This window comes from Molothrus aeneus, chromosome 6 (genome assembly GCF_037042795.1).
Source record: "Molothrus aeneus isolate 106 chromosome 6, BPBGC_Maene_1.0, whole genome shotgun sequence".
In the NCBI taxonomy this organism is placed as follows: Eukaryota; Metazoa; Chordata; class Aves; order Passeriformes; family Icteridae; genus Molothrus; species Molothrus aeneus.
The window spans coordinates 10097751-10122086 of NC_089651.1; the positions used below are offsets into that span (position 1 = coordinate 10097751).

General features: G+C 48.4%; 2 protein-coding genes across 5 annotated transcripts in view; one reads left to right on the top strand and one right to left on the bottom strand.

Moving 5' to 3' along the window:
- Positions 1–2709, top strand: part of PAK6 (p21 (RAC1) activated kinase 6) — a 38717-nt gene extending 36008 nt beyond the window's left edge. For all 4 annotated transcript variants that reach the window (XM_066552150.1, XM_066552151.1, XM_066552153.1 and 1 more), the window contains one exon: positions 680–2709. In XM_066552150.1, coding sequence (XP_066408247.1) covers positions 680–847 — 168 coding nt within the window. In that variant the 3' untranslated portion in view covers positions 848–2709. The remainder of the gene's footprint in view (positions 1–679) is intronic.
- A 3961-nt stretch (positions 2710–6670) lies between these two features.
- The window catches only part of PLCB2 (phospholipase C beta 2), a 34285-nt gene continuing 16619 nt past the window's right edge, over positions 6671–24336 (bottom strand). Inside the window, exons 9-32 of the mRNA XM_066551773.1 lie at positions 24089–24255; positions 23736–23882; positions 23320–23477; positions 21285–21367; positions 20835–20919; positions 19530–19701; positions 18668–18765; positions 17877–17973; positions 17675–17759; positions 17279–17403; positions 16132–16286; positions 15611–15775; positions 14551–14650; positions 14185–14289; positions 13160–13245; positions 12971–13067; positions 12745–12798; positions 12005–12215; positions 11637–11808; positions 10619–10695; positions 8919–9014; positions 8570–8627; positions 7896–7982; positions 6671–7674 (exon numbers count right to left, since the gene is read on the bottom strand). Of these exons, the coding sequence (XP_066407870.1) occupies positions 7402–7674; positions 7896–7982; positions 8570–8627; positions 8919–9014; positions 10619–10695; positions 11637–11808; positions 12005–12215; positions 12745–12798; positions 12971–13067; positions 13160–13245; positions 14185–14289; positions 14551–14650; positions 15611–15775; positions 16132–16286; positions 17279–17403; positions 17675–17759; positions 17877–17973; positions 18668–18765; positions 19530–19701; positions 20835–20919; positions 21285–21367; positions 23320–23477; positions 23736–23882; positions 24089–24255 (2953 nt within the window). The 3' untranslated portion in view covers positions 6671–7401. The remainder of the gene's footprint in view (positions 7675–7895; positions 7983–8569; positions 8628–8918; positions 9015–10618; positions 10696–11636; positions 11809–12004; positions 12216–12744; positions 12799–12970; positions 13068–13159; positions 13246–14184; positions 14290–14550; positions 14651–15610; positions 15776–16131; positions 16287–17278; positions 17404–17674; positions 17760–17876; positions 17974–18667; positions 18766–19529; positions 19702–20834; positions 20920–21284; positions 21368–23319; positions 23478–23735; positions 23883–24088; positions 24256–24336) is intronic.

A 24336-nucleotide genomic window follows, 5' to 3' on the forward strand; every position in this document is an offset into this window, starting at 1 on the left:
CTCAAGGTGAAGATAAAAGCGAAGTTTATTTTCTGACTCTAACATTTATAGTTTTCCAAAAGTGACAGTGGATTGGAGGGTGACAGTGCCACCTCTCCAATGACACTGGACAAACTAACTGTCTATGAACTTTCTCCTCTTCTATAAAGGAATGCAAAACAATGAACTATCTACAGAAAGTGTGTGAGAAAGTTTGCTACAAAAATGTCAACACTAGAAGGCTTAGAAAATCTTAAAAAATCAGGGTGACAGAGAGCTCTATTTAACTACCTTTCCATAATCTATGACCAGTAAAAGAATGGATTGATGCCCCCTTCCCACTCAAGTGCTGTGCCCAGGTAGCAGGAGTCCTGCAGAGTTTTTGAGCTGAAATCCAGGAAAGTTTAAGTAACAAAATGGGAAGCAGAAGTAATTCAAATGGAAGGATGTGGCAGGTAGTCTTAGTTTAATTGACTGTATCCTATTCAAAAGAAAACAGCCTAACTGTTGTGCCTAGCAGTGACAGAAAGTTATGTCCATAGCATAAAAAGCATGTGACCCGTGTCACATTGCTGGAAAAACGGATACAGACTGGGTATGTGCAGGATCCTTTCAACCACACACACCTTGGCAGCCTGGTGTTGCATGAGCTGTGCCTGGTCCTTTTGCAGGGTTGACTTGGTTGGTTGCTTTTTCACAGACCTCCCCAGTTCTGAGAGACTTCTTGGAGAGGATGTTGACACGGGATCCATTGGAAAGAGCAACAGCACAAGAACTTCTGGATCACCCCTTTTTGCTCCAGACAGGACTTCCAGAGTGCTTGGTGCCCCTTATCCAACAGTACAGGAAGCGCACCTCCACCTGCTGACTTTATATGAGGGGAAACTCTAGGGAAAAGGAATGTTTATAAAAGAAATATATAGAAAAAATTAAGAGCCCAGGCAGTCTCAACCTGTGAATGGTGCTTGGAACTTGCCAGTGATTGTTTTGGAGGACAAATGTGAATCCTGTCCATGCATCCTCAGCCTCCTGTGGCTTCTCCTTTGCTGAAGACAATCAATACAGACTGGATCTGAGTGAGACCAAGTCTGTCTCAAGGATAAAGCGGGTATTCCATGGCTTGCGGATCACTGCTGCTGAAGGATGGTGTTCGAAAGCGGAGTCTGAAGTTGTGTTTCTGAATGTCTGTGGGTTTCTGCACACCCAGGCTGCTGACTACTGAGCTGGAACGATATTTCCCACTTAGAAATGTGATCTTTGTTTCCTTCATTGTGCACTGGAGCCATGAGCTGACTCACTTTGGGGCACAGACCCCTTTAAACTGTCAATGCACAAAGACCTTTTTTTTTTTCCTCTGAGACCTTTTCACAGATTATTTTAATTTCCCTTGGTTAAATATGGACCTAGAAACCTGCACACACTTCCTTAGGGAGCAGATGTGATATGTATATATTTGTTTCTAAGTGGCTCTCTTGCATCAACATGCTTCTCTTTTGCTGCAGAATGTGTATGGTTTAGTGGTCAATCTTGAATCCATTTCATGATTTTAAACTTTTGGAGGGGGAAGCCCTTGGATATGGTCCTCAAAGTGGACTCTATGAAGACCAGGTGCTCTTACCACCAGGATCTTATGGTTAAAAATTCACCATTTGCAACACCTTGTGTGCTGGTTGGAATGTGAACAGCATGCTCCTGTGGCTTGCTTTCCAGTCCTTTCTCTCTGGAGAGGCTGAGAAGTGCTGCCCTGGGGCAGTTATTGGGTAGCATTTTGGGGATGCTGTAGGAGACCAAATGGAAATATTTGAGCTATCCTGCACATCCCAGGATTGATTTTTGTGTTTGTGTGCTGCTGTCTGGCTATTGGTCTGCCCTTCCCCGTCAGCCCTTTAATCTGGAAGTTTTCTGGTTGTCTAAACAGCTCTTTCAGTTATTTTGACGTAGTTTTAGGTATTTTGTATGCTGCACTCTCTGAGATCCTCAAGGTAATTGGACTCTAGCTTGGGATTAACATTGTACAGTGATGGTGTGTGTTGTTGTGAGGTCTCAAGAATATATTTGTAGATGTGGAGCTGGGATCTTGTTTTGAAACTCCAGATACCAAGATTTTGGACTTTTAGTTATTCTCAGGACAGTCCTGCTGTCTCAGAAACTGACCTCAGAACTGCGTTTTCTTCAGAAGATGTTCATAACCTCTGTCCTCTGCTATTTGCTCCAGCTACAGGTCCTGCTTCAAAATTGAAGCCATGGTTGATTACTTGAAGTAATTTGGGATGGAATTCATCTGTACTGCTGCCAGCCATCAGAGGGTGGGCACCCAGTCTGCAGAATGTGTAGGTTGGCTCTGTAGCCCATGGGGAGAGGAACAACCCTGGGGGAGCAACTCCAGAGGTGGTTCATCCCCTTGGTTCAGACATCTGCTGAAGGACAAAATCACTCTCTCTCTCACCCATGGCAGGTAGAGAGAGGTCATAGGGGGTTTCTGTAAACTGGATGTCTAAGTTTGGGCCGATGGAGTTGGTTGAAATTAATTCATTAAGCTCCTCCTTAGCTGCACTGGAAAATTTTTGATGTAAAATGTTTCTGTATTCCAGATATATTGCTTTTTTTAATGCAAAAAAAGCAGGGCTTGGAAAAGATTTATAATTTGAAACAAACAGTCCTGCTCATCTTTAGTTGTGAATCCTTTGCACTTGTGTTTTAAATTAAAGTAGTTCTTGATTTATTCATAAACCTGTTAAAGTGTTGAGATGCTTAAAAATGTGTCTGTAGTTCAGAGATCCGAGTGTGAACCTTGGAGTCTGCTCTAACTTTCCCTGTTCTGTGGCTATATGGCTTCTAAAACAAGAGGAGACTGGGGCAGGAGCCTGGATCCTGAGTCCTGAAACAAAGGCTTCTGGGAGACAGGGATGACAGGTTTAGTATTTAACACCATTTTATACTTTAGCCCAAATCTAACTAAACACAGTGAGGGAAGGTCCTGGAAAAATTGCCTTCAAGTATCTTATAAAATTTTAAAATCTCATTACCATATTTCTGAGGAATGCAGAAAGGATCCATCTTCCTGTGCAGTGTAGAATTAAATTCCTGCTTATTATGTTTCTCTCTTTGCAGTTCATGCACGGCCCAGCACCAATTAACTGCTCCATTACTTAGATGAATGTGGAATCAAACATAAATCCTAAGATAAATCTAGATTAGCTGAGAGATTGAAGCTCCGTCTCCAGAGCTGACAGCTCCTTCCCCAGGAACCAGGCAGCCAGGCAGGAGAATGAGGATGCAGAGCAGGTTTGGAATTTGTATTGCAGTAGTGTTCAGGTCGGGATTTCATGTATGCTTGGTGACATCTGATTGTACAACAAGGTGTAGCCTCTTCTCCAATGAGCTCAGAGCCTACTCAGTGGGTAATTATGCTCAGAGATGCTGTTTTCTCTGAGTATCTTTCCTTTTGTACAAGGGTGCACTCGTGTCTCAGGGTTTGCTGCTGTTCTATGTCATGTTTCCCCTGAATCCTTCCCTTTTATTTTCCTTCCTGTCAGCTTTGCTGGTATAGAGCCTTTTTCCTTGCTGGCATAGCTCTGGCAATCAGCATCCAGGAGGCCTTTGAAGATGGCACATGGTATTTATATGAACAACTTGCTGTATCAAACAGGGAGTCTGTCAGTGCTGTCACATCCCAATTGCACTGGTTTATCTACAATGGTGCCTGTCTCCCTCCAACAGGCCTCTGATGTTGGATGCAGCAGCTTATTATCCCATTTCTTTCAGAACCAAACAAATCTTTGTGTAGGGGCCCGTTTTTTAACCAGTGGCAACAGAAGGACCCTGGTTCAAATGAGGTTCCTGAATTTGACATTGTTCAGTTTTGTTTGAGACAAGTGCTACCCTTCCCCTGCAGACTGGGGAGAGCTGCTGGCTATGCCCTGACCAGGTTATAAATGGGATAACAAGTAATAATCTAGATAATCTTGGGGAATCTTGACATGTGAGATACATGTGGGGCAGTGAGGGTATCTCTAAAATGGAATAGATACTGTGCAGCAGCTCCTTCTCTGAGTGCCTTAGGCACATCAGCAGTACCTTTGCTATGGAGGTAAAAAGGACTGGGGTCATTTAGGTACAGTGTCTCCTGTTTGTGTCCCTTGCTGGGGTTGGAGTCCTCCTCTGCTTTAGACATCCCCATTATCTAATTTTTAATTATCTAGTACAAAGGTTGGCCTTACTTAAACATTTTGGGTGCAGGATGAGATCTAAAATATGCCATTTAAAAGATGAAAATTTGGAAAGGATCAGAGATTGTACCTGAATCTGCTGCTGTTCAGTGTCTGACTAGATGTTATTGTCTCAATTGCCATTGAACTGGAGTTCTGTGTGTAATGACAGGCCTGATGAGAGGCCTGTCTGAGCAAAATACCACATTGCCCTGTGCTTGGCAGGTAAGTGAAAACACAGGCAGGGCTGCACAGGAAGGAATCCTCAAGGATATCTCAATCCCGTGGGAAGAAATAGTGCTGGAAAATCAGATGGCCTCTCCCCTCTGGAGTCTGTGAGTAACCAAACCATTGTGTGACTGAATTGTGCTGCTGGAGGGATGGTTGGGTTCAAGATGTGCTTGGGAACCCTTGCAGTAACATTTGGTTTAGTGCCTTTATTTATTATGCTTTATTATTTATTTGTTTGTCCATTTCCCATCTTGCAGAACTTTCCCCCATTTTGTGCAGACAGACAGGGAGGTGTTGGAGGCACCGCGGCACACGGGCTCAGAGGCACCCTGGGGAGAAAGGGGGTGATGCAGAGTATGGTCTGTGCTTCATGAGAGCCCTGGCTTTGCTTTTAGTGATGCTTCTGTGTGCATGCTGAAAAGTACATTTAGAAGGTGTTTTTTAGCACTGAGGTGAAATCTGTGTGAAAGATTACAGCTGTTTTTCATGAAATTTGGCATTAACCCCTGTGCTAGTGTTGGGTTCCATAACAGAAGGGTTGCAGTGCAGAAACTGTGAGGGGGTTGTAAGGGCACAAGTTGTTATGGTGGGTTTCCTTGCTCAGGTTTCAAACATCAGTGGTCATTAGTGCTACGAATTCTACATGCTGAAGTTCCCTGTGCATTAGTCCAGCTGAGCTCTGGTCAATTTTGAAATGCCCATGCCTCAAGGAGCCCCCTGCAGAGCATTTTGCTTCAGTGCCGTGTCAGGCCTTGCTTTGGCCTCTGGGTTTGTGCTGTTCAGAGCTGTGGGGGCACTGATGCTCTACATGGGGAAGGGACAGAGGAGCTCAGCTTGAGGAGAGCAGAGCAATGGGTTCTGCTGGCTCTCAGATGGCTCCTGGGGGAGCAGTTGAAGCTAGGCAGGAATTAGAGGTCTCCAGGCTGGAAAGTGAAGTTGTTTGGGAATTGTGGCAGGATGGAGGGAAGGAGACTGTAGTGGTGCTGTCCAGTGTCACAGCTTGTGCTGGTGCTGTTGGTAGGAGCAGCCTGTGAGATTGAACCTGGCCAGCCTGACTTGGAGTGTTTATTCTGTCACGTGCTGTGTGAAGGGACAGAGCATGTCCTGCCTGCCACTGTCCCTGTGCAACAGAATCTTTAGGGTGTGGCCCAGGAGGAAGGAAAACTCCTGCAAATTCTGGCCCTGCTGTTGTGTCCTGGCTTTCCACGCGTCTCTCTCTGACTCAGGTTTATTCTGCAGGATTCATTTCCAGAGAGGCTTTGAGGGGAAGAAAACAGCCCTGGAACTTTGGCAGTGTGTGGAAAAGAGGCCACCCTGTGCCCATGTTCTGGTCTGACACTGGTGTCTGGGTTCCCTCTGGGAAGAGATGGGACAAATTTTCCTTTTAAATAACCTCTAAAAAGCTCCTCTGGAGGGGTTTGAGTGGTCAAAGCTGGTGACATACTGGTGTAGAATGCGGGGCACAGTGCTCCTGTACTCCGCTTTGGAACTGCCAGTGCCGCCTCTCTGGATTTAAGGTAAAATCTCCAACTGCTCCCTGGCTGCAGCTGGACCTTGCTGAGATGTTTGTTCTCTGATGAGGAAGGGCCTCAAATACCACAGGGACACAGAGAGGTGGACAGACAACCACACAGGAATGCGGACACACAGACTCACAGATACATGCACACAGACAGACATCAACAGAGATACACACCCACATGGGCACACAGGGACACACACACATGGACACAGCCACATAGGCCCAGACACTGTGACATTGACATGAATAGACAGGTGTGAGACAGAGGGACATGGACAGACACACAGAAGACAGACGCAAAGATTGACACACATACCTGGCTACAGAGACACAGACACACGCACATGCTTGCAGACATGGATGGACAGACAGACATGGACATCTGACATAGAGATGCATGGATACAATGACAGACATGAACATACACTGAGGCACAGAGAAATACAAAGGGACACAGCTGGATAGATGGACACAGACAGACATGTGGACACACACACAGTCCCACACTGAGACATGGATCACACACACACACATGTGGACATACAGACACAAATGGACAGACACCAGACACACAAACATGGACACATGCAGAGGGACACGTGCATACCTAGAGACGTAGACACACACATGAACACAGGGACATGGTTACAGCTACACAGACACCTGGACACAGACATGGAGATGGACACACACACACACACTAACTGCAGCTAAGTAACAAGTGACCCTGTTGTTTAAGAACTGCTATGTTTTAATTTTTTAGAAAATAAATAGCTCAGAAATGTACAATCCATAATTCCAGTACTCTGGTGACACCACAGGGGAGAAGTGGACTCTTGTTGGGTGTTCAGACTAGGCTTGGAACATGCTGTGTCATACCTGCTTGACCTGGGGTTTGGTTTGTTTTATAGCAGCATTTGTAATTGTTTATTAATGCAGCTTCAGATGTAACTGTTCTCCTGTAGGACACACAGCATGGTGTGGTTTGCTGTGACTGAGCCCACTTCCCACCCCTATCCCCTCCTGTGGTGTCTCTTTGTATCAGTGTTTAGGTTTGTTTATTGCTGTTTCATTGAACCGTGTGGAAGATGTTAGGAGGAGTTGGATTGATGTGAAGAGATGCATGTGAAGAATGATGAGGGAACTGACTCTAAGAACTGTTCTGAATGCAAAGTAAATATTCCTGTAGCTGCTGCTGTGATGCCAACAGGGAGTTGGTCTGCAGGCACAGGCCCTTTCCCACTGCTGAAATACCTCAGAGCTCAGGCTGGGGAACACAGAAGGTGCAGTACTCTGAAGGGTGAGCTCTTCAGACTGCTTCCAGATATCTGGAATAATGTGGTACATTCCTGAAGGATTTCAGGAGCTCCCCAGAATGGAAAGGGATGGCAGTAGTTTGTGAAGCTGGTTGTTACTTCACCATATAACTTCTTGCAATGAACAGTAAGGAAGGGCCTCATCTCAGAATATGCTCTCTTCTATCTCCACATCCATTGCAGCTCCCGAGGGCTCAGTCATTGCCAGTGTAAGCCTGGACACCTCTGCCACTGGGATATTTGCTTCCAGTTGATCTGTAGAGCCTTGTTCTCCCTCAGGAATGCTCTGACCTGCTTCCTTCCCAGTCTGTGGCTCTCCAGGAAAGCTGGTTTTGGTGTAGTTCTTCACCATCTCCTGAACCTCCATGTTCAGAGCTCTCAACTTCTCCTCATATTCTACCCGTACTTGCTGCTGGAGCTGCAAATGGAGAATCAGGTCATTCCCACACACTGCAGTCAAACAGAGAGAGCAGGAGCTCTGGGATGAGCTGTTGGTCCTTCTGGGGTCTGTGTGGGTTCTCTCATCCACTTTCTCACCCCCTAGGAATGGATGGGCTGAGAGCAGCCATCAAGACTGATTCTCTGGGGTTTGGATTTCTTGTGCCAAGGAACAGCCCTGACCCTAAACATTATTCTTACCTGGCTTTCTCTCTCCTTGATGGACTGAAGATTTGCTGCCTGCTTCTCCTCCAGTTTCTGCTGCAACCTGCCAGTCTTCTCTGTCATCTTTAAAAAGAATAAATTATTCCCCCTCAAGTTCCAGTTTTATAAGCAAGGGCTTTGGATGTCCCAGGCTCAGCCTAGCAGGGTGGGCTAGGAGCAGCAGCCTGGATTTAGGGACACCATGACAGCCTGGCAGGTTGAGTGCACATGGGCATGTGGGACACAGGGACAGGGATGCAGACATACAGGGGGATACACAGAGATACATGGATACGCACACTTGCATAAGGACAGACGCCTGGACACACACAGACACAGGGATACCTGTACTCACACACAGACAATCAGGCACAGCTACACATGGACAGACACACAGGTGGACACAGACACAGCTGGACACATGGCCACTCAGACACACATACATGGGGACAAATGGACTCAAATGCTGACACTCACAGACAGACATGGACTGGCACTGGGTCTTCAAAGGGCAGAGCAGCTGGGGTCCTTGAGGTGTCTTTCCTCCCACCGGGCTTTCCCATTGTTCCCGAGTCGTGGGTTACAAATGCCCTGGACACTGAGTTCCCCTGGCCACCCCCTCCCCTGCAGAACCCAGAGCTGCTGGGGCAGCCTGACCCCCCTGAACTCACCCGTTTGACTGTCTGCACCACTTCCTGAATGTGGGAATTGTTAATTTCTTTCTTCAACCTTTAAAGAAAATTATAAAACCCTGTAAAATCCAGCTCTTCTCCTTCCATAAAACACATTTGTCAGGATTGATCAGTTCTATAGTGATCAACAGGTGTGTTACATCCCCACCCTGTCCTACCACAGAGAGAAGCTGCTGTACTTCTACAAAGGACAAACAAAACACCAAAACACCACTCAGAGTTGGCTGAGCCATAAGGCAAATAACTGGATGCAAAATTCTACTTTCTCATCTTCCAAGTCAGCAGGAGCTCCTGCATGGGCAGAGCCCAGGAACATCCACTCCCCCACCTCTCCTGAGCAGCCTTGTCACTGGTATTCCTCAGCATGGCCTGGACCCGCTCCACTCTCTTTGCCTCCATCCGCTTCTTAATGTCTTTAATGTTGCTGTGGAGAGAAGAGAGGAGATACAGCCTGGTTACCAGCCCCAGGCAGCAGAGCAGTCCTCCATCCACAGCCCTCTGGAATGTTTCACTGTCCAGAAACACCAAATGTGGGAGACTGTGCAGCAGGAGGCCTGGAGTCTCCAAGGATATTTTAAGTCCTGAGTCAGGATATGTCCTGGCCCAGCAGTGGAGGCAGCATATGCTAAAGGCAAGTGTAAGAAAGAACAAATGTACAGGAAATTTTCCCTCCTCCACCTTCCCAGTTTCCAGTCTATCCTCCAGTATCTATGCAGGTATCATGTTCCATGATGTCACTTGTACTTTAGAGTTTACCTTCCCTTTTGGATTTCACTGCTCTTTGCTGTGAGAGAAACAGCACTTAATTTACACACAATGTGACAGACACACCTGAGACATTCACTGGATGTCCCATCCTTCTTTCCACTGAGAAACAGCGAGCAATCACTTCCCTCTTCCAGACCATTCATGATTTACACATTCCTGTCACATTCCCTCAAACATCTGTTCTCCTAGCTGTCCCATTTAATTCCTTTTTGTGCACAAATTCCTCCCCAGTGCTGGCTGTTCTTCTTGTCCTTTCAAAGACTTTATTTGTTTGAGATGGCACACTGAGAAGGGGACAGCTCTATGCAGATGCATCCAGTGGCACAAGGCTGACGCAATCTATTTTTTATTTCCCTGTACAATTCCCAAAATCCTCTTTGCCACTTTGGCCACTGCAGAGCTGGGAATGAAGAACATCCATGGCAGCTGAAGATCTCTTACCTGCGTGCCAAAACCAGTGCACTGATGGGCTGTGGCCAGGGTTTTCCATTCACATTATTGTATATTTATTCCTGCTAAACTGAACTGCCATTTCACTGCCTGTTGCTGCAGATCTTGAAATCTTTCTGGAGCTTCTCCCAGCCAGGGAGATGTGACTGTACTAATGACATCCCACTGTCAGCAAACCATTACCTGGCTACTCACCTGTTTCCTTAGACTTGCCTGAATATGCTGAATAGCTGAGTAAAGAGACTCTGACTTGGTACAGGACACAAAAAGAGTCAGTTTTATATGAATTTGCAACTAAAGACTGAGACAGCATTTAATGGGAAGTAGGAATGAGTGAGGATTCCAGCTTCAGGACAAAGTTCTTGTAAGAACAAATGGATACATGGCTGGCTAGAAACTAGTCAATTGATTCTACCAGTTTGTTTAAATACTGGAGCCAAGATGCTCAATTCACTTAGAAGATAGAGCAGATCCCTGGAAGGGATTAATGTGAGGTCTTGACTGTAAGAGACAGAGGTGGCAGCCAGGGACCAGCAGTGTATTTCCTATCTTTCCCCATCAGTGGCTCCAGGCTGCTCACTGCAGATGGAACACTGTATCCTGCTTGGTGCCTCATGGCAGGAACACTCTTCTGGGGATCACAAGAGGCATCTTCCCCCATACCACTGTGTGAGATCCCCTGTCACATCCCCCTGCCTCAATTTCTCACCATCCTCCCTCCCTGGCTGCAGAGCAGAGCTGTGAGATCCAGCAGAAAGTGCTGCCTGAAGCAGAACCTGACATTGTTTGTGATTCCACTGCCATATTTACCTTTCTGATGTGTCCCTCAGCACCCGCAGCTCAGCTGCCTGCTTCTCCCTGGCCAGCTCCAGGATCCTGGCAACTTGCTGTTTAAGGGATGAACACAAGACCAAAAGGGAACAAAGCAGGATGAGACACTGCACCTCATCTGTATCCACTTGCACCCAAGCCAGCTGTACACCTCCCTGCACTGAATTCCAGGAGCAACAAATTCTGAAACCCCGAGGCTCAGTGCAAACACTGGCACAGGAGTGAGCTCAGCTGTACATGCAGGCCCCACTGTGCCAGTGGGCTACACTTGTGAGACAGGAAGGTTTCATCCCTGGCTCCTCTCCCAGGTAAGAAACCTGATTCCCAGGTGAGCCAGTGCCCAAGTGTTACACAGCTTGCAAGAGGCCTGTCAAGCCTAAGTTGCACCAGGGAACTGAAGATTTAAGATATATCAGTGCAAATTCCTTCAGAAAACACTAATGGGAAAATGCCTCCCAAGCCTGGAATTGCTCCCCTTTCATCGGAACAGATAGCATATGCTGGATTTACCATCACCACCATCCCATGGCCTGCACTCTGTCCCCAGGCACCACTGTGGCTCCTTCTGGCTTTGGCTGAGCTCAGCCTGCAGGACTCCCCTCACCTGGACTCTGACTTCCACCAAGTCAAACAGCAGAACATACTGTGATGGTGCCACTGGTGAGCCCTCAGCCCACCCCCACATCACCCCAGCTCCTGGGCTCCCGGAGAGGTGGCACCTGGCAAGGTGTGAAACCACTAAACACCACATTAACTCCGTGCTAAGGCATCAGAAGAGCTGGAGCACATGGAGCATGATGTGCTCCAGGGCAATGCTACTCTTGTTTTAAAAAATAGCAGACATATAATAAGCTTCATGTCTTCATTCTCAGTTACCTGGTGTGTGCATGTGTCAGGTATGTTCTGGGCCCACATTCCCAAGCTCAGTTTAATGAGTAACTTGGGATTTTTGGGGCAGTCCCAGGACACGTTTTCAGGTGACACTTGCAGCCCTCACCTCGGTAGCGTGCTGCTCTTTCTTCCTTCGGATGCGATTGTGGTGCTCCTCCCCAAGGTGGATGAGGTCCCTCTCCAGCCTCTCCCTCAGCTCCACGAGCCAGTGGCAATCGATGCTCTCTGCTGCTCTTACAGGATTTGCACTGGTACCAGCATCACTTGGGGTCACGCTCCTGCAGAACAGGAACAGGGGCCATGCTGCTTCTCGCCACACCAATACAATCCCAACCTTCCTACCCACCCTCAGTGAGAGCAACCCAGGGACATGCACATGCCTGCACTGCTCCATCTTCCTGCAGAGAAGGGAAGGCCATGTTTCCCTGGGGATCCTTGTTTTGGTTTGGAAAGGTGACCCCAGACTGTGGTTACCTCTTCTTCTGCGTTTTCCTTGTGCGTACTGTCCTTTTCTTGCCCCCAGGGCAGGCCAGCTCCGAAAAGAGCACGGAGTATTTCTGCAGCAGCTCCTCCCTCTGTTTGCTTCCCTTCCACTCCAGCTCCCTCAGCTCCTTCTCCTGCCTCTTCAGCAGCTTCAGGAAGCGCTTCTTCTGCTGCAGCTCAGCAAGGGTGATTGTCTCAGGCTCTGAAACACAAAATAAAAAGGCTGAACAGTGCCAGCTCCTTCCCAAGGCTTGGAGTGGGGAAACTGGAGCATACAGCTCCAATACAAGTGCCTGGATTATGACATCCAAACCAGAGCCCCCTCTGCTCCACACCTTGGGATGCCTCTCCCCAGGTACATATTCTGTCCTGGCAAACCCTTTTCTTTAGGAATAACTTCTAAGAAAGCAATGTACATAACAGTAATTTGCCAATATATCCTGAGTGAAACAGGTTTCCTCTTGTGCCTTCAGTTCAGTTTTGAGGCACAATTAGGCCTCGTGTTTGAAGGAATTGGCATCACACTGCATTCAGGCACCCAGAAGCAGGTGAACAACATGTTGCACAGGGAGTGTAGCTGTGCTGAAGGAAACCTGTCCTGAAGCCCCAAGATTTCTGGGATTTATCTTTAGTGCTGGCTACACCAAGAAGGGTTGGGACAAGTCTTTTTAATGTGGAAATATAAGATGACAGGCAGGGCCTCAGCCCAGGTGACCAGCATGAGGAGTTACCTGCAATCTGCATTACTTCCAACACGGCTTCATCCTTGGTGAACACTGCTGCTCCTGAAATCCCAAAAGAAGTTCCTGTTAATGTCCCATCTTGGATGTCCAGGTTGGAAATGGACAGAGGAGAGCTCACCAGAACACAGCCCGTGTGAAGGATGTTGGTGTCAGTACAGAAGAATTAATTAAACTGCCAAGATGCTTAAATGCTTGGAAACTCTTGGAAACTTACCTGTGGACCTGTTAGAGGGAGGAATGCTGGGTTTCCTAGTGGAGCCTGTCACCCCATTAGTCTCAGCAGTTGAGAGGTTTGTCTGTGTGCCAGGCTTCTAAAACAAAGATCAGAGGTAAATGAAAACTCCATCATTTCAAGCTGAATCCATGCAAGGTGCTCTAGAGAACAGAACCTGGAAAAACTCACCTCCCCTGAGGTATCCTTGAGCTTCATCAAGCGTTTGTCCTGCAGGTTGAAGAACTTGATGGGGTTGGAGAGGGCAATAGTGAGATCTGGAAACAGAGAGCAGGGCTTGGCTTGGATAGCAAACAACTCATGGACTCGTTTCCCTGCCCAGTGCAGGACACTGTGAAGAAGGAATAGTCTGTGTTCTCTGCTTGTAACCAAAGTCTCCCTGACAGCACAAGGGAGGGAGGAAGGGAACCTCCTTCCCCTCAGTGCCAGTCCAAGGCCATGGCTCACAACTGATGTTCAGGGTAGCTCTGTGAAGTGATTTTGGGAACTCTGCTCCCAAAAGCCAGGGCCAGGTTAAGGTTTTTCCCACCTGCACAGCTGCTTACTCCAATTCCAGCCCAACATTGTATAAACCTCATCTTTTTAATAAAAATGTGATAAATCAAGTTTCTCAGGATTTCCCCAGTGAATAAGGTTCATTTGTATGAACACAGAGGGGGAGAGAGCAAACATGAAAAGTATTCACAAGAGCTTCTGTGGCTGATGCTGTTGCACTCTGGTTTGGTCATGACAGTTCATCCCTCTGGTGGGGCTGCTGTCACATCCAGCTCTGACCCTTCTCAAATGAAGGTCCCCATTTCTCAGTACCAGCAAGAACCTCCCTTCTCTTCCAATAGGGAAGAGCATCACTCCTAAAACCTCCCTAAAGCCCCTGATCTCTGCAACCCCTGAGAGATGTCACCTATTCCCTCAAGGAAACCTCTCCCTGCCTCTGAACAAGGGTAGGGCTAAGCCATTCCACACTGGAGCCTGCTCCACCTGCACTGCACCTCAGGTGGGAACCAGGCACAGCTGGGAGCCTCCACGCTCTTCCCAAGGCAGCAAGGCTGTGACAGGATGCTGGCATGCACTCAAGTCCCACCCTGACAAGGAATTGAGGGTGCAGCAGGAAAGCACTTCCCATGCTGGAAAAATACTTCTGAATCAGAGTTTGGAAGAGGCCAGAAGCACTACCCCCACATTCCAGCACTCCCTACCTGCCCAAGCATCTGGCACGTAGTCCTTGATCTCCAGGAACACGAAGAGGGCAGGCATGGTGAGCGGCATGTTGCTCTCGCTGCGCAGGCACACGTGGTGGTAGCCTGGGGCACAGAGGGGAGGGAGTTGAGCTGGTGGCATCCTGTCCCTCCCTGTCTGCTCCAGCAGCCCAAGGCTCCTCTTTACAGGAGGAGCCTGTATATCATGGGATAAAGCCAAAGCTGTAACAAGATGGATTTCAAGGTTCCTCTGCCTATGAGCATGGAGATTAAGGAGCAAAGTATGCAGCTGCTTATACAGTCTTTATGGCTCCCACTGGACAGGTCTGAAGGGCACAAAAGCTGAAGAAATTTCCACTGATTTACCTGGGTGCATTGCGATGATGGGAATGATACGCTGGCCAATGAACTTTCCTCCTTCTTCCCAAGCCACAATTTTGAGAGACGCCAACTCAGGCATCATGATCTAAGGGAAAAGCAGAGTAAGGCACCAGTGTCCTCACCTCACTCCTGATAGCAGCATCCTCCTTCCAACCTAACAATTCCATCTCTTCCAGGATGGCATTGCCATTCTGGAAATTGTAATCCTTGTAATTTAAGGACACAGTTTATCATAGACATCATAGCTGAATGCCCAGAAACTCCACCAAACAGTCTTCTCAGCCTGCCCAGGGTCACAGGTTACCTAAAGACAAAAACAGGCCAACAAACCCTCCAAACCACTGCTTCCAGGAAGAACTCACTGGAATGAACTGGAAGGATAATTTAGCAAACATGGTAACATTGTTAATAAAGGCTTTTGACTCCCTCCTTCCCTGTATTCTTGTGCCATAAAATGAATTCAAAATTATTCTGGCAGGAGTGAAGCCTCAGAGTGTTTCTGAAAGGAAGATATTTTAGCCAAGTAGGCTGAAAATATCTGTATCTTCATACTGTGCCTGACAGATGAATTGTATAATGTATACTTGACTTATCTTTCCTGTGCCCTGCATCTGGATTGGTGATCTCTGAATTCCTAGGGAGAGACAGGGCAGCTTTCCATGTTCTGGCACAACTGAAAACTGGTTCCATTACTGCTCCAGCTTGGCTGTTTCTTATTGACAGTTAAACCACAGAAATTCAGTTCCTTTCTGATGCTGGAAGTTTTCCAAACTGATTGGTCTGAAGAGGGCATCATAGAGGGGAGACTTTGGATGCCTGTTATCTCCAGAACCATTCCCAGCTACCCCCTGTCTGTTCTGGGAAATTCTGATGCAGAGTCATTTTGGATATTGTTGTTTGGATGTTACCTGAGAGTGTCCAAAGCCAGGCCTGAGGTCTCCAGAGGGGAGTCCCTTCTGCTAGCACTGACCTCTGCCAAGGCAGTGCTCATGGCCATCAGGGGCTTTAAGGATTCTCTGCCTAAATTACTATCAAATGTTCTCACCTTTTCAAAAACAAAAGCCTCCTCCTTCCACACAGGGTTAATGGAGTTGGCTGTGGAGGTCAGTTTGGTTCTGTGTTTGCGTTTGGCATCCCTTGGCAGCCCAAGGAGCTCCACTTCCACGTAGGTCTTCACGCTGCGGTCTGAGAGGAACTGACCAGAGAGTACCTATGAACAACACAAACCAAGTTAGCAACTGCTGGGAAGAATAAAACGGAGGGACCCCCCCATTCCTTCACCCTAAAGTCACTCTCCCACTCCAAAACAGCTTTTCTGCTCCAGCTCTTCTTTTACCTTCACCTCTATTTCTTGCTTCAGCACTTCCTCTCTCCCTACCAGCACAGCCTTGGCTCCCTCTGCACGGCAGATGCTCATTTTCCATTTTCATGTGATTATGATTAATTTAAAATAGTGACAAGCCTGGGAGTTGCCACAGTAACGCTTTCTCACAGGACTCCATGGGTTCATGTGGCACTAAGAGTCCCCCTGGGTGACACAGGACAGGGTGCCCAGGCTGTACTTGCCGTGACACAGACAGTAGTGGCCACCAGCCCGTCAATGCGGTCCACAGAGAATGGGTCCAGCTGCTTGTCGGGGCGCCGCATGAACTCGTGCTTGAGCAGGTACCCACACTGCCCGTTGAACTCAAACAGGGCCATGTTCTGCTGCATGGGGACATCTGAGAGCAGAGCAACACAGTGAGACAGGGCTGGGGGGACAGGCAGCCTGTGTGCTGGGAGGGAGCTGAAAGCTGCCGGAAGCTCCCAGCCCCTGCCAGCCCATGGCTCGCAAAGCCATCTTGAAAACTAATTAAGCCTCTCAGCACCCTACAGGGAAAAGTATTACAGCAGCTGTTGTAAGGAAGGGAAGTGGTTTGCTTGTGCTTGCACCTTAAGTCATGGGCAGAACTAAATTAAAACCTGCTTTAAGGAGCACCTGCTATTTTTGGGTGGGAATAAGTAACTGTCTAAGCTCCTCTGCTCCTTCCCCATTTCATTTTGGGCCTCCTCTGAGGCCATCTTCTGTCTGACACTACTGAGGACACTGCCTGGTGGTTGCTGCACCTGCCTGCACTGTCATCCTCTTCAGAACCAACCTTGCACTCGCTCCCTTTTGTCTCCTATGCTCTATACATAACACAGCCCTCTGAGGAAGGAAGAGGGGTAAGGTACTGAGGAAGGAAGAGGGGTAAGCTTTCTCTCAAGGCTTTTCTTTCCTTCTTATGCTGGTTGTGCAGCAAAGAAAGGCCTTTCCTCCCTGGTCAGGTCAAAATCCTGGAAACAATGGCACAGGCAGGTCAGTGCTGTGGCCAGATGGAGCTCTGCCACTTCCTTGTAGAGGTAGCAACTTGGGGGATTGGAGCTGCAGGTGCCCTCATGGATATGATTCAGTGTGACATCGTGGAAAAGGACAGCCAGGGACAGTGCCCGGACACAAGGCGACAGCAGTCCATATGAGTGCATGTGTGTATGCCAGGTCTGTGCTGGGCATGGAAAAGTGCTGTTGGCCTGTGGGAGATCAAATCAGAGGAGAACAGCACTTTGGGAAAAGGCACCTGGAACAATGACCAGGGAAATGGCAGAAAAGGAAGAGACAGAGACCAGGAGCACCTGGGGATCAGCAGTGCCTGACTTCACCTCCTCGGAGGCTGGAGCACACCCTGACACTCACCCATGGTCTGGAAGTTGAGTGCCACCATCTGACAGCCGACATTCCAGAACATCTGGGGCTGGTAATTGGAGGAGTCCATCCGGGTGCCTTTGGGGTAAATGCGGCTCATCTGCCATTTGTTGTATCTACAGGCTCTATAGGAAACACTGTTCTTGTTGTGCCCTGAGGCCAGCCCGCATATTCCCATTATAAAAACTGTTGGAGTTCTGCTACCAAATACTCAGAGCCTTCCAGACAAGACCCCAGGGAGGCTCAGGCTTCTTGTCCATACACTTTTCACTTAAGGACAAGCATCTGGCAGCCTTGACATTGGCTACAGTAGGATGCATCCTGTCAAGAATCTCCCTCACACTCCAAGCACCCAGTGGCACTGGGAAAGGGCTGCCAAAAGGATACTCAACAAACTGCATGGGGAACTTGCTCACTAGATCATAAGCCTTGGTCTCGGTGAAGGAAGAGATGACATAACTCCGGTTCTTCTCTAGAAACAGGAGATTGCATTCAGGAGCAAGGCATGCCCAGCCCCCGTTCTGCACGGGGGACTGACAGAGGCAGGAAGCACTTGGCCTGCATTCCAAAGGGACTGAGGCTGACTTACTGGCAGAGACCTCGAAGGAGTTGAATTTGATGGGCTGTATGTAGTTAACCAGGCTGGACATCTCCTCGTACGCCGTCACTTCCAGACCAGCCGTGCCCTGAGCAGAGAACAATTCAAAAGGGAACAATGAAGAGACCTTCCCTGGAGATGAAACAAACTGCACCAGGGCCTCCCAGTCAAAGAGCTCTGGCGGCTGCCCTGACCAGAGTGCTCCAGTTTCTTTGGCTCCCCAGTCCTACAGCTCCATGGTGGGGCAGGGGCACAGGATCTCCATGTGGCTGGGCAAAAATGGAATTAAGGCACATGGAGGGGTTCCAGGGAGGATATACGAAGCCCAGGATCTCTTTGACCCCTCAGAACGTGGAGTCTGGGATAAACAAGGATGTTGCTTCTCCTCCTCTCCAAAGGATACCAGGGAGATGGAAATGGGAAACAGACCTTTTATTCAAGGGAATGCTGATCTTCTCCCCCCTCCTTCAGCAGCAGCACTTTCAGTAACAATTTCTCGGGCCAAGGCTAAGCCTCTCCAACACCCCCAGGCAAACAGTTATCTCCAAATCATGCAAAGTCAGCAGTAACTCCTCTGCCACATTCTTTGTGCTTGCAACAAAATTTTTCTTTTTCAGTTTTTACTGCAAAGGTCTTGCCCTGTGGGGGATGGAAAGTCCCCCACAGATTCATTCCCCTTTGCACTTCGGGCTCATCTCTATTCAATAGGGTGAGGCCCCAGAGAAAAGTGGAAGCCAGCAAAAATCAAAACAGAAAAGGAAAAGAACCAACAGTGACAGTACCTCATCTGACTGCATCTTTTTAATTTCCTCTTCATCCAGATTTCTGAGCTGTTCATCCTCTTCCTCTGGCTCCTCTTCAGCCACATCACCTGCCCAGACTAAGCACACAGGCCCTTATCAATGGTATGGATCAGGAGGACACAGACAGGACCCTGCAGGCTGCTGGCAGTGGAGAGCTCTGCCAAACCTCACCACCAAGTAATGCTGGAACACTGAGGGGAAGAATCCCACAATTTTACTGGCCAAATCCGAACATGAACTGGTACACTGAGGATGAGCACACCCAAGAGACCAAACCATTCCTGCTGCAGACTCCCCTCACACTCAGGAGCAACAATCACTGGGCTGTTTCCCCTCCTAGGTCACATATATTTTCAGGAACAAATGCCCATTTCCAGGTGTTCTGCTGTTCACCTTGTCCTCACATGACATCATGTGTTCTTACCATGACTGGGACTGTTCTACCACAGGGGCCCTGAGCCCAGGAGGTGACAGGAAGGGAGGAGAAAGGGGCTGAAGGTTTTATGAACCTCCAAGGCCCTCATGGTGAAGAACTAGGCTGTACTGAATTTGTGGTTATCAGAGAGCTACAAGCAGTAACAAATTATTCCCCTTCCCTCAACCCAAAAGCCAGAGTGTATCAGTGGATCACTAGGGGATGATGGGCAGGTAAATTATCTCTTTTGGTTGGACTAAGTGTTCAAAGCATTCTGAAGATTTAATTTCTCTTCCAATTTTCTGCTGCTGCTTGGAATAACTGATTTAATGACTAGTGCTGGCTTGTCCCAAGCTTACCAAGTATTGAGTGATTTAGAAGGCTTTGCCCATCAGTTTTATTATTCCCCCTTCCCTTCGGACATACCAGTATCTTCAGCATCCACAGAGGTTGGCTGCTCAGTGGTTTCTGGTTCTGCGTTCCTCCCTTTCTTCAAAGAGTTCTGCCTCTTCTCAGACATAGATTGGTTCTTTTTGTTTTTAATCAAGATTTTCCTTAAGAGGTCCTTAGGACTTGGGAGAGGAACTCCTGGCTTCAGCTGTAACAGATAAACCTCATCACAGAATTCAAACACTCACCTCTCCTGTCCCCCTGGCCAATTGCCAGTGCACAGACACATCTCTCACCCACTATACTCCTAACTTCCTCCATCTGCCAGCTAGATTAATGCAGATTTTTCCTAAGATTTCACCTGTGGTTTCAGACCAGCATTTTGCACCTCTCAGGCTCTGCCATGCTGCCTAGCCACCCATCCTGCTAAAAAAACCACCTAGATGGCCTGAAGGCATCCACATACCCCTGGCTTCCCGTTCCACCTACTTCTCTCATTATATCCCAGATCCTCAGTCCCTCCTCAGTACTCAGGCCAGATTTAAACACTGCCTGCAGCAGATTTAAAAAAGATCTCAGAGGAGGTGGCTCAAGACAAGGACATGTGACAGACTGCACAGACAACAAAGGCCTGTAAATAGCTTAGCTGATCACTTGAACTGTTCCCCCCCTCATCCCTCTGTTCCTATTGCCTGGACATGGGACTGGACAGTGGGCAGTTGCTGCTGGCTCACTGCTTCTTTCCAGCTCTTCTTTGGGTCTCAGTGCTTTCTAACAGATGCTTGGGCCAGGTGCCTCAGCTATCCCTCCTCTGTGCACCCCAAGGATCTGCCTCGTGCCCTGCAGAACACAGATCCTGCTCAGATGTTTAAAACCATGTCTCCTGGCAGGGCAGTTGTGTCACCAAAGGTGTCACTGGGGCCACAGAAATACCTGTTGTACAGGTAAGATGAAGACTGAGGTCAGGCAGAGGGGGAGCTTTCCTCAGCTATTGCAAGCACATGACACTGACCTGCCCACCTATGCCTGGAAGGGAATATTTCCAGGCTAGAAGCAGGATTAGGCCTTTGCTCCTGTTTCCAAGTGCTGGCAGACAGAGCTGGATCAGTGTCACATAGATTACACACCTGGTACCCTTGGTACATCCTTGGCCACCCAGAGCTCAGTGCCCAGAGCCCCTCAGGTGACAGAGTACTAAACAAGAGTTTTCCACCTGTATCTATGAACCAGGATCCATGTCCATGGCATTGTATCTGTTGTTGTGGCACCTCCTAGCACCAGGAGTGACCAAGTTTTCCAGAAAGGCCTCACCAGTGGCCTCCTGCCCCAGCTCCCTCATACCGGGTATTTCTCCAGTGGCTCTGTCAGCAGCATGTCTCCAAAAATTGTTCGGCAGTACTCGGCCATCTTTGCCTGCTGCTTCGGCCTAAGAGAGATCAGGCAGGAGTGAAGAGGAAAGCAAATGCCCAAAATCAGAGTTTGGCATGAACAAAAGATGTCCATGTTCTCTACCCAGAAAACCATCTCAGCTATGCAGATGTTAAGGTCCCATTCCCAAGCCAACTCCTATGTTCATACTCTGTAATCCTAAGGTAAAAGGCTGCACAACTGTGATCACCTCACTCTGCAGGTTAAGGCTCACCTTTCAGCTCTGACCCACCTTCAGTTGCTTCAGAAACCTCAATTAATACTTAATTTCAGCTCAGCACTCACTTAAAACCCAGCAGCCCTTCCCTGTGTATTTTCTGCTCTGGACACAGCAGCCAATTCTCCCAATCACCAAATACTCACGAGTCCACGTGGTTCTCGAAGGACAGGATCACAGGGTACGGAGATGTTTTAAAAGCACTTTCTGCAATGGCCTCGATGGCATCCTGAGGGAGAGGCCATGGTCAGAGAGAAGCTCAGCAGCCATTAATAACAGAGACACAGCTGACCTCCCACTGAACAGACTCCATAACTGTCTCTCAGGAGCTCCTTTCAAAGTCACTAAACTTCTCCCAGTAAGAAGGTGAGAAGTGTCATCTTTTTCACACCTGCCCAGATTTCCAGCTCCAGAGGATCCACGCTGAGCTAAACTCAACAGCTTGCACCAAAATGAAGTTGAAGATGCAACAAGGTGAGATTTTGGTTTTGCTGCACAGGTACACATCACTGGACGTGAGAGCGTGTGGCCAGAGGGACAAACCCCTGCCCCAAGCACCTTGAACTGGCACCACAGAGGGACAAACCCCTGCCCCAAGCACCTTGAACTGGCACAGAAAGGTGTGTGCAACACCACATTAAACCACTGCAAACTCTATCCATACTTACCTCTGAACCTGCCCAATTTTCTATCATTTCTGCTGCTTATAAAATCCTTTTGCCTGGCAGCAAAGAGAGCTGGAGTGTTCAGTTACCAGCTGTGCTGACATTTCAAATGCAAATACCATGGAAACCTTTTCAGCATTAATGATGTAAGAAAAAATAATATTTTCCCCAAGCCCCTGTTAAACTGCCACAAACTTTCCACTATTTTCCTTTCTGGTCCTGCTAATTGGTAAAGAAGTGCCATTTGCTCCTTTGCAATTAGAGTCCCCTGATCATCCCAAATCCTGGATCAGCCATGACCTCAGCAAGGAGGGAGGCTACCACAGCTGCTCCTCCATGGACCACTGGGAGTCTGTCACAGAAGCCTCAAGGCTCTCAGGAAAAGCCTCAGACAATGCTACTAAAAGGCCACAGGAGTTGTAGTGGAAGGAAGGACCATGTGTTATGTAAAACCAAAACCCAGCACATGCTGTGTTAGCAGGTTATAATTTCCTTGAGGAACGGTCCCAGGCTTCAGCAGCACTCTGCAATTACAGCAGCTACAAATGCCATTATTTCTGTTCCATCTGCAGTGAACTGCTGTGCAAAAAGTAGCAGTGATACCACAGGGCTTTGGAAATAACTGCGTCTGAGGACAATACCTCTGACCTTAAGGACTGCTTTGGTTTGTTGTTTTTTCCTCTTCACACATAAATATTTTAGTAATAGTGAAGTGTGGGAATTGGGGGGAAGATACAGAAGAAAAATAAAGAGCTGGGAAAAAACATCTAAAGCGCCTCTACCTGTTGGCAGCAGCTGTGTAAAGAAGTGCAGAAAAAAAGTCAATGTGATGCCTTTATTTGTAACTTGCAAGCTGTGGATAAATGCCCTGTACTGCCTGGCTTTGTGCTGTGCTTCCAAAGGCTAGGAGCTGAATCCTCAGGGAAGCCAGCTGCTCCACAAAATACATTCCAACACTCAGGTCATTAGGAAGAAACTGAACCCTGTTCTTCCAAAAGCCTCCACTTGAGGCAGTCAGCCATAGAAACCTGCTGCAGACCAGAAGATTAACTCATTTGACCGTGTTTTCTAAAAGGCATCCTGTTCACTCCTCTGATGTGCCTCTGTCTATAAACCCCCCAGCCTCCTGCCATGTTCTGTGCATCCATCCTGTGACACAGCCTATGTACACATACACCTCTGCTCAGCCATCTCTCCATGGCTTCTGCCTGACTTCTCACATCTCCCTCATCCATCCATCCATCCATCCATCCATCCATCCATCCATCCATCCATCCATCCATCCATCCATCCATCTTCATCTAGCTATCAACCTCTCTCCTACTCCTCCCATTCCAAAATTGTACAAACTCAAGCTAGTGCTTATCTGTTCACTTTTCCTTCTACCCACACATTCATTCACTTGTCACCTCGCCATCAATCTTTTCCTCTCAAACATCCTCAGCCATCTGGCTCCCTCAGCAATCAGTCTAAAAGCAGGCAGGGGAAAGCATCCATGGAGAAAGCTCTTCACTACCTTGAAGAGGATCTCAGTTGTCATGGTGAAGCCGTGGGTGATGATGGGCTCCTCATCCGGGGGCCGGCCCTTCCAGCAGTCCAGCTCCACGCAGCGGCAGCCAGCCAGCAGTGTCTGCCGGTACATTTCAGGAGAGGACGTCCCAGAAAACTGCCCAGCTGCAGGAGAGAGGCTCAGTGTTAGCTACTCACACAGGACAGCTCCTGCACACACAGGGGCAACAGGAGTCTCTGCCAGCCTTCAGCAGGTGGATGCAGCAGACTGACAAGATGTTTTCGGTTGCAGGGTGACACTGCTTCATGTCACACAGCATTTAGAGTCAGCCCAGCCCCCAAATCCCCCAGGGCACACACATCTGCCAGGCTGGTTGTGTCCCTCCCCTGTCCCTGGGTGTGCCTGCCCTGGCACAGCCCTACCTGTCAGGTAGGTGTTGTGTGAGGAATTGATGTAGTAGTGCGAGAGTGGCTGCGTCATGTCCTGGTACAGCATCAGCTTCTCCAGCACGATCAGGTTGTTCTCGGGGCCACAGAGGAACCAGACCATCCCCTCTGGAGACAGCTGCCCTGCATGGCAAACAGAGCTGTTCAGGGTCGCCAAATAGAACGGTTCTGGCCCCTCTTTGGAGGTGGAAAGAGAGTTGTGGGAACAACAAGGAGTTGTGGGAAGCAGGCTGACTGCTCCCCTGGGAAGCAGGATGGCAGAGGGCACAAGATCTTCTGCTCTGTCATCCCACCTGTACACCAAGAGCTTTGGGCTGAACAAGACTCACCTCTCTGGACATTAAACCCACTGGGCTCATACTTCTCTATCAGGCTCTGCACCTGCTCAGGTTTGGCTGGTGGGAAGAGGATGTCATTGAGGCGGGTGTCACGCTGCTTCTTGTTGATGAACTTTGCCAGGTGATCTTTGGTCATGTAGGGCTTTGCTTTTAGATGGCTGCAGTGAGAGAATCACAGAGGGGCAGAGGTAAGACTTGGGAATTACCCCAGAAATCTTTTCACATAGGAGAGTTGATCC